A 15,108-nucleotide genomic window follows, 5' to 3' on the forward strand; every position below is an offset into this window, starting at 1 on the left:
GTGTACTCACATGTACACACTGGGTTGGGTACCGCTTGCAGGGCTCAGGTAGTTAAAGGTTCTCGCCTCCTCCAGGGGGGGGTGATGGAGGCGCACTCATGTACACACTGGGTTGGGTACCGCAGGCAGGCAGGGTTCAGTTAGTTTACAGGTCCTTACCTCCTCCAGGGGTGTGATGGAGGCGCACTCATGTACACACTGGGTTGGGTACCGCAGGCAGGGTTCAGTTAGTTTACAGGTCCGTACCTCCTCCAGGGGGGTGATGGAGGCGCACTCATGCACACACTGGGTTGGGTACCGCAGGCAGGGTTCAGTTAGTTTACAGGTCCTTACCTCCTCCAGGGGGGTGATGGAGGCGCACTCATGCACACACTGGATTGGGTACCGCAGGCAGGGTTCAGTTAGTTTACAGGTCCTTCCCTCCTCCATGGGGTGATGGAGGCGCACTCATGTACACACTGGGTTGGGTACCGCAGGCAGGGCTCAGTTAGTTTACAGGTCCTTCCCTCCTCCAGGGGGGTGATGGAGGCGCACTCATGTACACACTGGGTTGGGTACCGCAGGCAGGGTTCAGTTAGTTTACAGGTCCTTACCTCCTCCAGGGGGGTGGTGATGGAGGCGCACTCATGCACACACTGGGTTGGGTACCGCAGGCAGGGTTCAGTTAGTTTACAGGTCCTTACCTCCTCCAGAGGGGTGATGGAGGCGCACTCATGTACACACTGGGTTGGGTACCGCAGGCAGGGTTCGGTTAGTTTACAGGTCCTTACCTCCTCCAGGGGGGTGATGGAGGTGCACTCACATTTACACAGGTTTTGTACCGCAGGCAGGGTTCAGTTAGTTTACAGGTCTTTATCTCCTCCAGGGGTGTGATGGAGGCACACTCATGTACACACTGGGTTGGGTACCGCTTGCAGGGTTCAGTTAGTTTACAGGTCCTTACCTCCTCCATGGGGTGATGGAGGCGCACTCATGTACACACTGGGTTGGGTACCGCAGGCAGGGCTCAGTTAGTTTACAGGTTCTTCCCTCCTCCAGGGGGGTGATGGAGGCGCACTCATGTACACACTGGGTTGGGTACCGCAGGCAGGGTTCAGTTAGTTTACAGGTCCTTACCTCCTCCAGGGGGGTGATGGAGGCGCACTCATGCACACACTGGGTTGGGTACCGCAGGCAGGGTTCAGTTAGTTTTCAGGTCCTTACCTCCTCCATGGGGTGATGGAGGCGCACTCATGTACACACTGGGTTGGGTACCGCAGGCAGGGTTCAGTTAGTTTACAGGTCCTTACCTCCTCCAGGGGGGTGATGGAGGCGCACTCATGTACACACTGGGTTGGGTACCGCAGGCAGGGCTCAGTTAGTTTACAGGTCCTTACCTCCTCCAGGGGTGATGGAGGTGCACTCACATGTACACACTGGGTTGGGTACCGCAGGCAGGGCTCAGTTAGTTTACTGGTCCTTACCTCCTCCAGGGGTGATGAAGGTGCACTCACATGTACACACTGGGTTGGGTACCGCAGGCAGGGTTCAGTTAGTTTACAGGTCCTTACCTCCTCCAGGGGGGTGATGGAGGCGCACTCCCCTCCGTAATATGGGTTCCGGTCCAAGTGCAGAACCTTCTTGCCGTTCACTGACATGAGTCCTGACAGCACACATTCCTGGGAACATTAACGACAAACAAATACCATATTATTCTGATTTCACCAGAAACAACAAGCCTTGGTAGCTTCTTCCTCTGAGTGGTCAAGAATTTCAAGTTCTGCCTGTCTCACCCAAGTGCACCTGACTTTGTCGCTTACTCTATTGCTATGTGTCAGGTACCCTTGTTAGCTGCTGAAAAGCTGTTGACACAGTTCACTTGCTGAGCAGTGCGCACATATCAACGTACTACACGTCCCTACTATGATAGCCTGGGGCAGCACAGTGACAAAGCCGTCACCTCCGTTTATAAATATGGGAAAGTACCTTGCTCGCAGAATTACAATATTACACTCGTCCCCCAAAAAAGCAAGCAAAAAGAAAAGGTGGAAGGATAATTATTTGACTCCAATTGCAGAAGACATACTAAATCGCAAACAATGATACTGTTATAATATTGTTTGCAACAAAAAACACAATTAAGGTAATGAAAAAAGCCCCACTCACCCCAGCTCAGAAGAGAAGGGTGGTGAGGTGTGAAACTGTACACCATGAGACAGAGGCCTTTCCTTCCACTCACGCTCCAGTGCAGAACAGACAGGTGGTGAGGTGTGAAACTGCACATCATGAGACAGAGGGACCTTCCCTGCCACTCACACTCCAGCGCAGAAGGGACAGATGGCGAGATGTGAAACTGCACATCATGAGACAGAGGGACCTTCCCTGCCACTCACACTCCAGCACAGAAGAGACAGGTGGAGAGGTGTGAAACTGCACATCATGAGACAGAGGGACCTTCCCTGCCACTCACACTCCAGCACAGAAGGGACAGATGGCGAGATGTGAAACTGCACATCATGAGACAGAGGGACCTTCCCTGCCACTCACACTCCAGCACAGAAGAGACAGGTGGAGAGGTGTGAAACTGCACATCATGAGACAGAGGGACCTTCCCTGCCACTCACACTCCAGCGCAGAAGGGACAGATGGCGAGATGTGAAACTGCACATCATGAGACAGAGGGACCTTCCCTGCCACTCACACTCCAGCTCAGAAGAGACAGGTGGCGAGGTGTGAATCTGCACATCATGAGACAGAGGGACCTTCCCTGCCACTCACACTCCAGCGCAGAAGGGACAGATGGCGAGATGTGAAACTGCACATCATGAGACAGTGGGACCTTCCCTGCCACTCACACTCCAGCGCAGAAGGGACAGATTGGCGAGATGTGAAACTGTACATCATGAGACAGAGGGACCTTCCCTGCTACTCACACTCCAGCGCAGAAGGAACAGATGACGAGATGTGAAACTGCACATCATGAGACAGAGGGACCTTCCCTGCCACTCACACCTCTGCGCAGAAGAGACAGGTGACGAGATGTGAAACTGCACATCATGAGACACAGGGACCTTCCCTGCCACTCACACTCCAGCGCAGAAGGGACGGATGGCGAAATGTGAAACTGCACATCATGAGACAGAGGGACCTTCCCTGCCACTCATACTCCAGCGCAGAAGGGACGGATGGCGAGGTGTGAAACTGCACATCATGAGACTGAGGGACCTTCCCTGCCACTCACACTCCCGAGCAGAAGGGATGGATAGCGAGATGTGAAACTGCACATCATGAGACAGAGGGACCTTCCCTGCCACTTACACTCCAGCACAGAAGGGACAGATGGCGAGATGTGAAACTGCACATCATGAGACAAAGGGACCTTCCCTGCCACTTACACTCCAGCTCAGAAGAGACAGGTGGCGAGGTGTGAAACTGCACATCATGAGACTTTGGGGACCTTCCCTGCCACTCACACTCCCGAGCAGAAGGGACGGATGGCGAGGTGTGAAACTGCACATCATGAGACTGAGGGACCTTCCCTGCCACTCACACTCCCGAGCAGAAGGGATGAATGGTGAGATGTGAAACTGCACATCATGAGACAGAGGGACCTTCCCTGCCACTCATACTCCAGCGCAGAAGGGACGGATGGCGAGGTGTGAAACTGCACATCATGAGACTGAGGGACCTTCCCTGCCACTCACACTCCCGAGCAGAAGGGATGGATAGCGAGATGTGAAACTGCACATCATGAGACAGAGGGACATTCCCTGCCACTCACACTCCAGCACAGAAGGGACAGATGGCGAGATGTGAAACTGCACATCATGAGACAAAGGGACCTTCCCTGCCACTCACACTCCAGCTCAGAAGAGACAGGTGGCGAGGTGTGAAACTGCACATCATGAGACACAGGGACCTTCCCTGCCACTCACACTCCCGAGCAGAAGGGACGGATGGCGAGGTGTGAAACTGCACATCATGAGACTGAGGGTCCTTCCCTGCCACTCACACTCCCGAGCAGAAGGGACGGATGGCGAGGTGTGAAACTGCACATCATGAGACAGAGGGACCTTCCCTGCCACTCACACCTCAGCGCAGAAGAGACAGGTGACGAGGTGTGAAACTGCACATCCGGAGACAGAGGGACCTTCCCTGCCACTCACACTCCAGCGCAGAAGAGACAAATGACGATATGTAAAACTGCACATCAGGAGACTGAGGGACCTTTCCTGCCACTCACACTCCAGCTCAGAAGAGACATGTGGTGAGGTGTGAAACTACACATCATGAGACAGATGGGCCTCCCCTGCCACTCGCACCTCAGTGCAGAAGAGACAGATGGCGAGATGTGAAACTGCACAACATGAGACTGAGGGACCTTCCCTGCCACTCACACTTCAGCGTAGAAGAGACAGGTGACGAGGTGTGAAACTGCACATCATGATACAGAGGGACCTTTCCTGCCACTCACACTCCATGCAGAAGAGACAGGTGGCGAGATGTGAAACTGCACATCATGAGACAGAGGGACCTTCCCTGCCACTCATGCTCCAGAGCAGAAGGGACGGATGGCGAGATGTGAAACTGCACATCATGAGACAGAGGGACCTTCCCTGCCACTCACACTCCAGCGCAGAAGGGACAGATGACGAGATGTGAAACTGCACATCATGAGACTGAGGGACCTTCCCTGCCACTCACACTTCAGCATAGAAGAGACAGGTGACAAGGTGTGAAACTGCATATCATGAGACAGAGGGACCTTTCCTTCCACTCACACTCCATGCAGAAGAGACAGGTGGCGAGATGTGAAACTGCACATCATGAGATAGAGGGAACTTCCCTGCCACTCATACTCCAGAGCAGAAGGGACGGATGGCGAGATGTGAAACTGCACATCATGAGACAGAGGGACCTTCCCTGCCACTCACACTTCAGCGCAGAAGGAACAGATGACGAGATGTGAAACTGCACATCATGAGACAGAGGGACCTTCCCTGCCACTCACACTCAGGCACAGAAGGGACAGATGGCGAGATGTGAAACTGGACATCATGAGACAGCGGGACCTTCCCTGCCACTCACACTCCAGCACAGAAGGGACAGATGGCGAGATGTGAAACTGCACATCATGAGACAGATGGGTCTCCCCTGCCACTCACACTCCAGCGTAGAAGAGACAGGTGGTGAGCTGTGAAACTGCACAACATGAGACAGACGGGCCTCCCCTGCCACTCACACTCCAGCGCAGAAGGGACAGATGGCGAGATTTGAAACTGCACATCATGAGACAGAGGGACCTTCCCTGCCACTCACACTCCAGCGCAGAAGGGACAGATTGGCGAGATGTGAAACTGTACATCATGAGACAGAGGGACCTTCCCTGCTACTCACACTCCAGTGCAGAAGGGACAGATGGCGAGATGTGAAACTGCACATCATGAGACAGATGGGCCTACCCTGCCACTCACACTCCAGCGTAGAAGGGACAGATGGCGAGATGTGAAACTACACATCATGAGACAGAGGCACCTTCCCTGCCACTTACACTCCAGCGCAGAAGAGACAGGTGGAGAGGTGTGAAACTGCACATCATGAGACAGAGGGACCTCCCCTGCCACTTACTATCCACGCAGAAGAGACAGGTGGAGAGATGTGAAAGTGCACATCATGAGACAGATGGGCCTCACCTGCCACTCACACTCCAGTGCAGAAGAGACAGATAGTGAGGTGTGGTACTAAATGTCATGAGACAGAGTAGCCTCCCTTGTCACTCATACCTCAGCCCAGAAGAGACAAGGGATGAGGTCTGAAATTGCATATCATGAGACAGAGGGGCCTCCCCTGACACTCACACTCCAGTGGAGAAGAGATAGATTGCGAGGTGTGAAACTACATCTGATGAGACGGAGGGGCTGCTCCTGCCACTCACATTCTAGCACAGAAGAGACAGGTGGTGAGGACTAAAACTGCACATCATGAGACAGATGAGACTCCCCTGCCACTCACACTCCACGCAGAAGAGACAGGTGGCAAGGTGTGAAACTGCACATCATGAGACATGGCCCCCAGTTAACAAAAGAGTCACGTTCAAACTCCTCACACACACCTACAAAGCCCTCCATGACACCGTACCAGAACCACCGCCTCTCATTCCACGTACCCATCAGACAACTCAGCTCTGCCGAACAGCCCTGGCCACCGTCCCTTCTGATCCGCAAGACTAGGACCGGAGGAAGATCCTTCTCCTACCTCGCCGGCAAAACCTGGAACACCCTGCCTCTCCATCTCAGGCTATCCACGTCGCTGACCCATTTCAGGAAGGATTTCAAGACCTGGCTCTTTGACTGAACCCCAGCGCCCCTCAGGACCTGATGTCCTCCCTCGCCTCCCCACAGCGCCTTGAGACCCTCACGGATGAGTAGCTGCGCTTAACAATCACTGATTGGTTGATGGACAGAGGGGCCTCCTTTGCCACTCACACCTCAGCTTAGATAAAACAGGTGGTGAAGTATGAAACTGCACATCATAAGTCCAGAGGGACCTCGCTTGTCACTCATTCTCCAGCATGGAAGAGACAGCTGTGAAACTGCAAAACGATGGGCCTCTCTTGCAACTCACACCCGAGCATAGAAGAGACAAGTGGCAATGTGTCAAACTGCATCTCGTGTGACTGAAGGATCCTCCTTACTACTCAACCCAGTATAGAAGTGAAAGGCGACGATTCTTAGCAGTGCAGGACTGAACAAAAAGAACTGTCTTTATTTACACTGAGTGGGCCCTTTAAGGACCTTTTCTCAACAGCAGCAAAGATTCGAGGTGGTCTCATTTGCAGGTCTGATCTTAACCTGGCTCCAGCAAATCAAGTCAAAGAAACCTAGAAAAATACCCGGGTGAATACACCTTTTCTATATATCTCTGTGGCTAACATGACAGACAACAGGGACCCATAGCCATTTATCCATATGAGGTCGCGACCCTGACCCTGACTCAGGTAGGTCGCTCCCCCACACTGCACAGCACCACCTGTGTGACCGTGTTCCCCTGCTCTGCTCTGCTTGGGCTCCTTAGCCTGAGTTGTGTGCCTCTGTTGTCCACATTGCAGATTCTGTCGTTCTGTTATTTGCGCCTTATATTTTTTGGACTCTGGTGTTCTGTTATTGTGCCTTTTGTTTTGTTTTTGATTCTGTTGTCCTGTTTTTGGTGCCTTTCTGTTTTCTTTTCTCCCAGCCCCGTGCTCACGCCCGTTTTCCCGTTTTTCCTGCTGCTGCGTCCCCTGCGGCTCCGCCCACTTCCTGCCCATTCGTTCCCTGCTCCCGCCTCCCAGCTGCTCCTCCCTCCCACCTCCCCTCATAATGGTGGCCAATGCGCGGCCACGCCAAAGGCAAGCCCGTCTGCACCTGTCCGCGCCTGGATCCCGCACAGCGCCAGACCCCCTGGTCCCCGCGAACACCACACTGACCACCGCCACTACACCGCCAGCACCCTCCACGCACTCAACACCGGACGACCGCACACCTGTTTCCTGGCCGCCCCGAAGCACACCAAAGGACCCTTCTCCTGTCTGAGCTGCAGCTTCACCAGCCTCCGAGCCGCCAAACCGCCCACCGCGACAGAATGCAACCACCTCAGATGCATACTACTGAAGACCCGCTCCGCAAGCAAACACGCCATCGAACTCTGGGACCTGCTCGACACCTCCTCCCCGGACGTCGCCTTTCTGACAGAGACCTGGATGAACGTCTCCTCGGCACCCGACATCACCATAGCCATCCTGGACGGCTACAAATTACCCACAGGGACCGCACCAATGGAGCAGTAGGTGGAATCGCCATCGTCCACAAGAACACCCTCCGGTTCTCAACCAGTACCGACGACACCCTCAACACCGCCGAGCACCTGCACTTCCAGATCCACAGCGACCCCAACACCGCCCTCAGAGGAACTCTCATCTACAGAGCCCCCGGACCCTGGCCTCAGTTCAGCGACTCCATCGCCGACTTCGTCAGCACGCAGGCCCTTGTCTCCACAGACTACATCCTCCTCGGAGACCTGAACTTCCACCTCGAGAACAACAACGACACCAACTCCACCACCCTGATTGACAATGTCGCCAACCTCAGACTCAGACATCTGTGCCACTCTGCCAGCAACACGCTTGACCCCATCTTCTCCGCTATCTCCCACGTCACCTTCAACCACACCACCGAACTCCACTGGACCGACCATCGCTGCATCCACTTTACCTTCCGTAAACCCACCACGCGCCACCGCACTCAACAGATCCCCCGCTGCAGCTGGAGCAAAGTCACCGAAGACCAGCTAAACACCACCCTCGCCTAAAGCCCACCCGCCGACCCCACCAACTTCAACAACGCCGCCCGCAACCTCAGGCGATGGATCAACGACTGCGCCAACACTCTCGCCCCGATCAAGAAACCCTCCAACAGACGCACTAACAAGAAAGCCAGCTGGTTCACCGCAGACCTCCAGGCCTCCAAGCAAACCTTCCGAAAACTAGAGAAGAAATGGCACCGCGAACAGACACCGGACAGTCACACAGCCCACAAGAACGCCATCCGCAGACACCATCGCCTCATCAGGTCCGCTGTGAGACCGGCCTCACGGCGTATGCCTCCCGATCATCCAGTCAACCTGCAACCACCCCCAAGACACGGCATCTCCGACTCCGGCCGCCCCAGCCACACAGACCCGAGGGCCGGCCAGAGTCCCCGACAGACTCGACATCCTACCACGCATGTCCGACCGAGGGAGCGGGAACCCCCGAGCCAGACCAAGAGGCGCCAGCCCAGTCGCACCTCAGATCGCCTTCCCCCGGGAGGGCTCGATCGGCCACCAGGCCCCTGGGGAGCAGGCGCCTCGCCTGCCGAGCATCTGGGGACCCTCCCAGACCCACCTGAAAGGACCAAAGAAACGAGCGGCAGGAAATCCCGCCGAACCCCCTCAGTCACCAAAGACCCCTCTCTGCGAGGACTCCGGACTTCAAAGGGCAGGGGGAGTATATTAGGGGGTGCCGGAGGGACGAATGGCAGAGAAGACCTGGAACCATCGAAGCCTGCTGACGCTGTCGCGGCTCCCGAACACCGAACCACCTAGGCCTGCTGAGTGACTCGCGGCCCCCAGCCATTGAACCATCTGAGCCCTGCTGACGAGATCGCGGCTCCCGAACTCCGAACCACCTGGGCCTGCTGAGTGACTCGCGGCCCCCAGCCATTGAACCATCTGAGCCCTGCTGACGAGATCGCGGCTCCCGAACTCCGAACCACCTGGGCATGCTGAGTGACTCGCGGCCCCCAGCCATTGAACCATCGGAGCCCTGCTGACGAGATCGCGGCTCCCGAACTCCGACTACCTGGGCCTGCTGAGTGACTCGCGGCGCTCCCCTCGAGGACGAATTGGCAAAAGATCGCCCAGAGAAACCACACCCTCCAGCTCGAGGATTGTGAGCTATCCGCAGGGTACTTTGCAGAGACACTACCTTCAAAGACTGTCCCGCTACCCCCATTCCCCTACCACCGATTTGTAGTATCTTGTGCCGCTGATGTACTACTTACTCCTTGGATCATAAAGATCCCTTGAACCCTTCGATAAAAGAAACTATCGTCCTACAAAGAATACGTGTGGTGTCCCTCTGTTCGTAGTGTAAGTTCAGGGTGTGCGCGCCTGGTTCGGCCTACTTGGGAGAGGTGGGTCAAAGGGGTGGGCAAGACGTGTACCGAACCCCCCTCCGGCGAACGCCTTTCCAACATTTGGTGGCAGACGACGGGATACGAGCCGACACCGAAAGAGAGCGTGCAGGGAACGACTGACGCACTACCAAACAGAGATGGAAGGAGAAACCTCCCTGGGTGCCGCAGGTACCGAAATGCGCTCACCGTTCCGAGAGGATCAATTGGACTATTATACGCATAGAGAATTAAAACAATTTTGCAAAGACCTTGGAATCGCTACCACCGGATTAAGCACAAAGGAAGACTTCCAGAAAGTATTGAAGACCTGGGTCGAGACGGGGGCGCCCCCGACCCAAACAGAAGGAGACTCCGCCCATGAACCACGGAGCATCCCGGTGAGAAACAACGGGCCAGAGGGGAACCTGTCCCCCGAGGAACTAGCAGACCGAGAGAGAAGCCGCAACCACGAACTTGAACTGGCCAAGCTGAAAATCGAGGGAGAAATAAAACTGGCAGAGAAAAAGTTAGCCGTCGAGCAGTTACGGCTACAGGGGGAACTCGAGGAGAAGAGACGCCAAAGAGAGCACGACGAAAAGAAACTCCAGCTGGAACATGAACGCAGCCTGAAAGAGATCGAGTTGAGGGCTAAAAGCGAAGAGTCACGACCTTCCGGGAATCTACCATCCGCTCCCACCGTGGAAGCCAAAGTCCACATCCCCAAGGATGTGGTAAAGGAGTATTACAAAAACGACGATATCCAGCAGTGGTTTAAGGCCTACGAAGTCGCCATGACCTCTCACCGAGTCCCGCAGAAGGATTGGGGGGCTGGCCTGTGGGGCCGGTTCGTAAGCGAAGGAAGAGATACCCTGCTGGATCTGCCCTCCACAGTCATGAACTCCTACAGCCACATGAAAGAAGCCCTCGTGGGCCGGTATGGACTCACCCCCGAGATGTACCGGCAACGGTTCCGAGATTGCAAAAAGATACCGGGCACCACATGGGTAGAATACGTGAACTTTTACAGCCGGGCCTTGGACGGGTGGATCAAGGGCAGCAAGGTCTCCACCTTCGAAGAGCTGTTTGATCTGATCGCCTGGGAACATTTAGCAGCCAATTGCTTTGTAGAACTGCGCCAACATCTCTTGGACAGTAAACTCACCGACCCTCGAAAGCTGGCTGCCGAGGCTGACCGTTGGGTGAACACCCGGGCCACCCGAGGCCCCGTGGGAGACTACGGTCGCCACAGTCAAGGACCCCCCCGCCAGAGGGGCGGAGGAAACCACGGCCGACCGAGAGACTTCCCAGGGGGGCCCCCGCACAGCCCTCCCAGCAGCCCACCAGCGGCAGGTCCAGCCCCGTCCCCAGCCAGCACCGGAGCCCCGGGGCGGCTAGGGCCTCGAACCAGGATCACCTGCTTCCGCTGCCAACAGCCCGGACACTACGCCAATGACCCCCAGTGTCCCCAGTATCAACGAACCGCAACGACCAACCCCCCGGCCCGGCAGATGGCCTCCGTGGCCCTAGGGGAAGAGATAGAGGACTCTGAAGAGTGAGAACCAGCTGCCATGACCCTGGTCTCCCTTGGTGATCGAGAGATGGTCCCCGGGACACCCTTGCCCGCCAACACGAAGAAGTACCGACAGCAGGTGACCATCAACGGCCACCGAGTCAAGGGCCTCCGCGATACCGGAGCAAGTGTCACCGCGGTCCACCGCAACCTAATCTCTGAAGACCAGATCCTACCTGGTGCCCTCTGTCCGGTCATATCCTCCGACAATTCCGAGAGCCTCTGCCAGATGGCTCTGGTGCCTTTCGAGTGGGGAGGAGTCTCCGGAGAATTGAAGGTAGCCGTCCGAACATCACAGCCCGTAGACTGCCTCCTGGGCAACGACCTTGAGAGTTCCCCGTGGGGGCTAGTGGAACGAAGAGCCCATCTCGGGATGATGGGCCTACCCAAATGGGTCTGCGCCACCACGCGCTCCATGACCGCGCAATTGCCTCCCTCCGAGGGCGGTGAGGCCCTCCCACCGAACACTGTCCCCGAGAACCGGGACACCCTACCGGAAACGGACAACCCTCCTTCGGAGGGAGAAGAAGACACTAACCCGGGAGAAGGGCCGGAACCTTCCGCCCCTGAGGCACTGACTGAGCTCGGAGAACTGCCCGAGATGGCCCAGTGGCGCTGTGAGGGAGGGCCCTCCCGTGAAGAGTTCTGCCAGGAACAGGCCACCTGCCCTTCCCTCGTGGGACTCCGACAACAAGCAGAAGCCCAGACCGCCGGTGACCGGACCGGGACCCACTGGGTCTATTGGGACAATGGCCTCCTATACAGCGAACAAAAGTCAGCCGAGCTAGGCGCAGCCCGAGTACTGGTGGTACCCCTGCGCTTCAGAAGCCTCCTCCTGGGCCTGGCCCACGATGTACCCTTGGCAGGACACTTAGGCCAAGACAAAACATATCAGCGATTAGTTACCCACTTCTATTGGCCCAAGATGCGAGCAAATGTAGAAGTCCACTGTAAATCCTGCCTCACGTGCCAGGGCAGTGGGAAAAGTGGCGGAAAGCGCAAGGCTCCATTACAACCCTTTCCCGTTGTGAGTACCCCGTTTGAGCGGGTCGGCATCGACATCGTGGGACCCCTGGATTCGAAGACCGACCAGGGCCACAGATTCATCCTCGTCCTGGTGGACCATGCCACCCGCTAGCCCGAGGCCATTCCCCTCCGCACCGTGACGGCTCCCGTGGTGGGCCGGGCTCTCATGGGGATCTTCTCCCGTGTCGGATTCCCTCGCGAGGTTGTGAGTGATCGCGGCACTAACTTCATATCCCGCTACATGAAGTCCCTGTGGCAGCAGTGCGGAGTAACATATAAGTTCACGACTCCCTACCACCCCCAGGGCAACGGCCTGGTGGAACGCTTCAACCGAACCCTGAAGGGGATGATCCTGGGCCTCGAGGAGCCCCTGCGCCGAAGATGGGACGTCCTCCTCCCTTGCCTCCTGTTCGCGTACCGGGAAGTTCCCCAAAAGTCCCTGGGGTTCAGCCCATTCGAACTACTATACGGACACCCCGTCCGTGGGCCCCTGAGCCTGGTCAAAGAGGGCTGGGAGACAAGCCCCCGGGGGACCCCACCTGATGTGTTCCGCTACATCCTGGCGCTCCGCAACCAGACCCGGAAGTTCAGAGAGCTCGCTGAGGCTAACCTCGAGGCCAGCCAAGAAGAGATGAAGCGCTGGTATGACCAGAACGCAACTCTGGTCGAGTTCCAGCCGGGCCAGCAGGTTTGGGTCATGGCCCCGGTGAAACCCTGCGCCCTACAGGACAAATGGACTGGCCCCTTCAAGGTGATCGAGCGGAAGAGTCAGGTCACGTACCTGATCGATGTACAGTCCCCGCGGAACCCCCTCCGGGTTCTCCACGTGAACCGTCTCAAGCCCCACTTTGTGAGAACGGAGTTGAGTTTGCTACTGGCCACCGATGATGGGGCGGAAGAAGACACTGAACCCCTGCCCGACCCCCTGTGCGCGAAAGAACTGGATGGTTCCGTGGAGGGAGTGAAGCTGTCAACCACCCTCACTCCCCAACAGTCCGACGACTGTCGCCAGCTGCTCAGACAATTCGCAGACCTCTTCTCCCTCATCCCAAGGGTCACCGACTGGTGTGTCCACGACTAAGACACCGGCGACAGCCCACCTGTGAGACACCGAGCCTACCGGGTACCTGACCGGGTCCGCACCTGTATCAAGACCGAAGTACAGAAGATGTTAACCCTTGGAGTGATCGAACCCTCCGATAGCCCCTGGGCCAGCCCGGTAGTCCTGGTCCCGAAAGCGGCTGCCCCTGGGGTCGCCCCCGAACTAAGATTCTGTGTGGACTACCGGGGGCTCAATGCGGTCACCCGGGCGGACGCTCACCCTATTCCCCGCGCCGACGAGCTCATCGACCGCCTTGGGGCCGCACGTTTCCTCAGCACTTTCGACCTGACCTGCGGTTACTGGCAGATTGCGCTCACGGAGGGAGCAAAAGAACGCTCCGCCTTCTCCACACCCGATGGACACTACCGCTTCAGGGTCATGCCGTTCGGGATGAAAAATGCCCCGGCCACTTTCCAGCGGTTGGTAAACAAGGTCCCGGCCGGACTCGAGGAGTTCAGCGCAGCGTACCTTGACGACATAGCCGTATTCAGCTCTCTATGGCACGAGCATCTCCAGCACCTCCGACAAGTACTGCTGGCCCTGTGCCAAGCCGGCCTAACAGTGAAGGCCAGCAAATGCCAGCTCGGGCAAGGCTCCGTGGTCTACCTGGGGCATCAGGTGGGCAGCGGGCAGGTCGCCCCCCTCCAACCAAAGATCGACGCCATCAAGTCCTGAGAGCCCCCCACCACTCAGACGGAAGTCCGGGCCTTCCTGGGCCTCACAGGATACTACCGGCGGTTCATTAAAAACTATGGTAGCCTCGCGGGGCCTCACACAGAGTTGACCTCCAAAAAGCTCCCGAAGAAGGTGCAGTGGACCCCCCCGTGCCAGCAGGCGTTCGACGCCTTGAAAACCGCCATGTGCACCGCCCCAGTACTCAAGGCCCCCGACTACTCCCAAGAGTTTGTGGTCCAGACCGACGCATCCGAACACGGCATCGGAGCCGTCCTCTCGCAGTTCAACGAGAAGGGCATAGATCAGCCCATAGCCTTCATCAGCCGAAGGCTGCTGCCTCGAGAACAGCGTTGGAGTACCATAGAACGAGAGACCTTCACCGTAGTCTGGGCCCTTAAGAAACTACGGCCCTATCTGTTCGACACCCACTTCCGAGTGCAGACGGACCACCGGCCCTTACGGTGGCTGATGCAGATGAGGGGAGAGAACCCCAAGCTATTACGATGGTCAATCTCCCTCCAAGGGATGGACTTCACTGTCGAGCATCGCCCCGGGACGGATCATGCCAACGCCGACGGCCTGTCCCGGTTCTTCCGCTTCGGCGAGGAGAACCCCCCAGTGGATGGGTAGTTCTCCACGCCTTTCAGCTGGGGGGGGACGCGTGTGAGACCGGCCTCACGGCGTATGCCTCCCGATCATCCAGTCAACCTGCAACCACCCCCAAGACACGGCATCTCCGACTCCGGCCGCCCCAGCCACACAGACCCGAGGGCCGGCCAGAGTCCCCGACAGACTCGACACCCTACCACACATGTCCGACCGAGGGAGCGGGAACCCCCGAGCCAGACCAAGAGGCGCCAGCCCAGTCGCACCTCGGATCGCCTTCCCCCGGGAGGGCTCGATCGGCCACCAGGCCCCTGGGGAGCAGGCGCCTCGCCTGCCGAGCGTCTGGGGACCCTCCCAGACCCACCTGAAAGGACCAAAGAAACGAGCGGCAGGAAATCCCGCCGAACCCCCTCAGTCACCAAAGACCCCTCTCTGCGAGGACTCCGGACTTCAAAGGG

At 57.1% G+C, this 15,108-nt stretch overlaps 1 protein-coding gene across 4 annotated transcripts in view; it reads right to left on the reverse strand.

Annotated features, from left to right (window-relative positions):
* Nucleotides 1–15,108, reverse strand: part of LOC146797348 (rab GDP dissociation inhibitor alpha-like) — a 231,822-nt gene that overhangs the window by 136,995 nt on the left and 79,719 nt on the right. For all 4 annotated transcript variants that reach the window (XM_085627548.1, XM_085627547.1, XM_085627545.1 and 1 more), the window contains exon 2: nucleotides 1,551–1,658. In XM_085627548.1, the coding sequence (XP_085483674.1) occupies nucleotides 1,551–1,658 (108 nt within the window). The remainder of the gene's footprint in view (nucleotides 1–1,550; nucleotides 1,659–15,108) is intronic.

The sequence above is a fragment of the Triturus cristatus genome, chromosome 9, assembly GCF_964204655.1.
Source record: "Triturus cristatus chromosome 9, aTriCri1.1, whole genome shotgun sequence".
Taxonomy (NCBI): domain Eukaryota; kingdom Metazoa; phylum Chordata; class Amphibia; order Caudata; family Salamandridae; genus Triturus; species Triturus cristatus.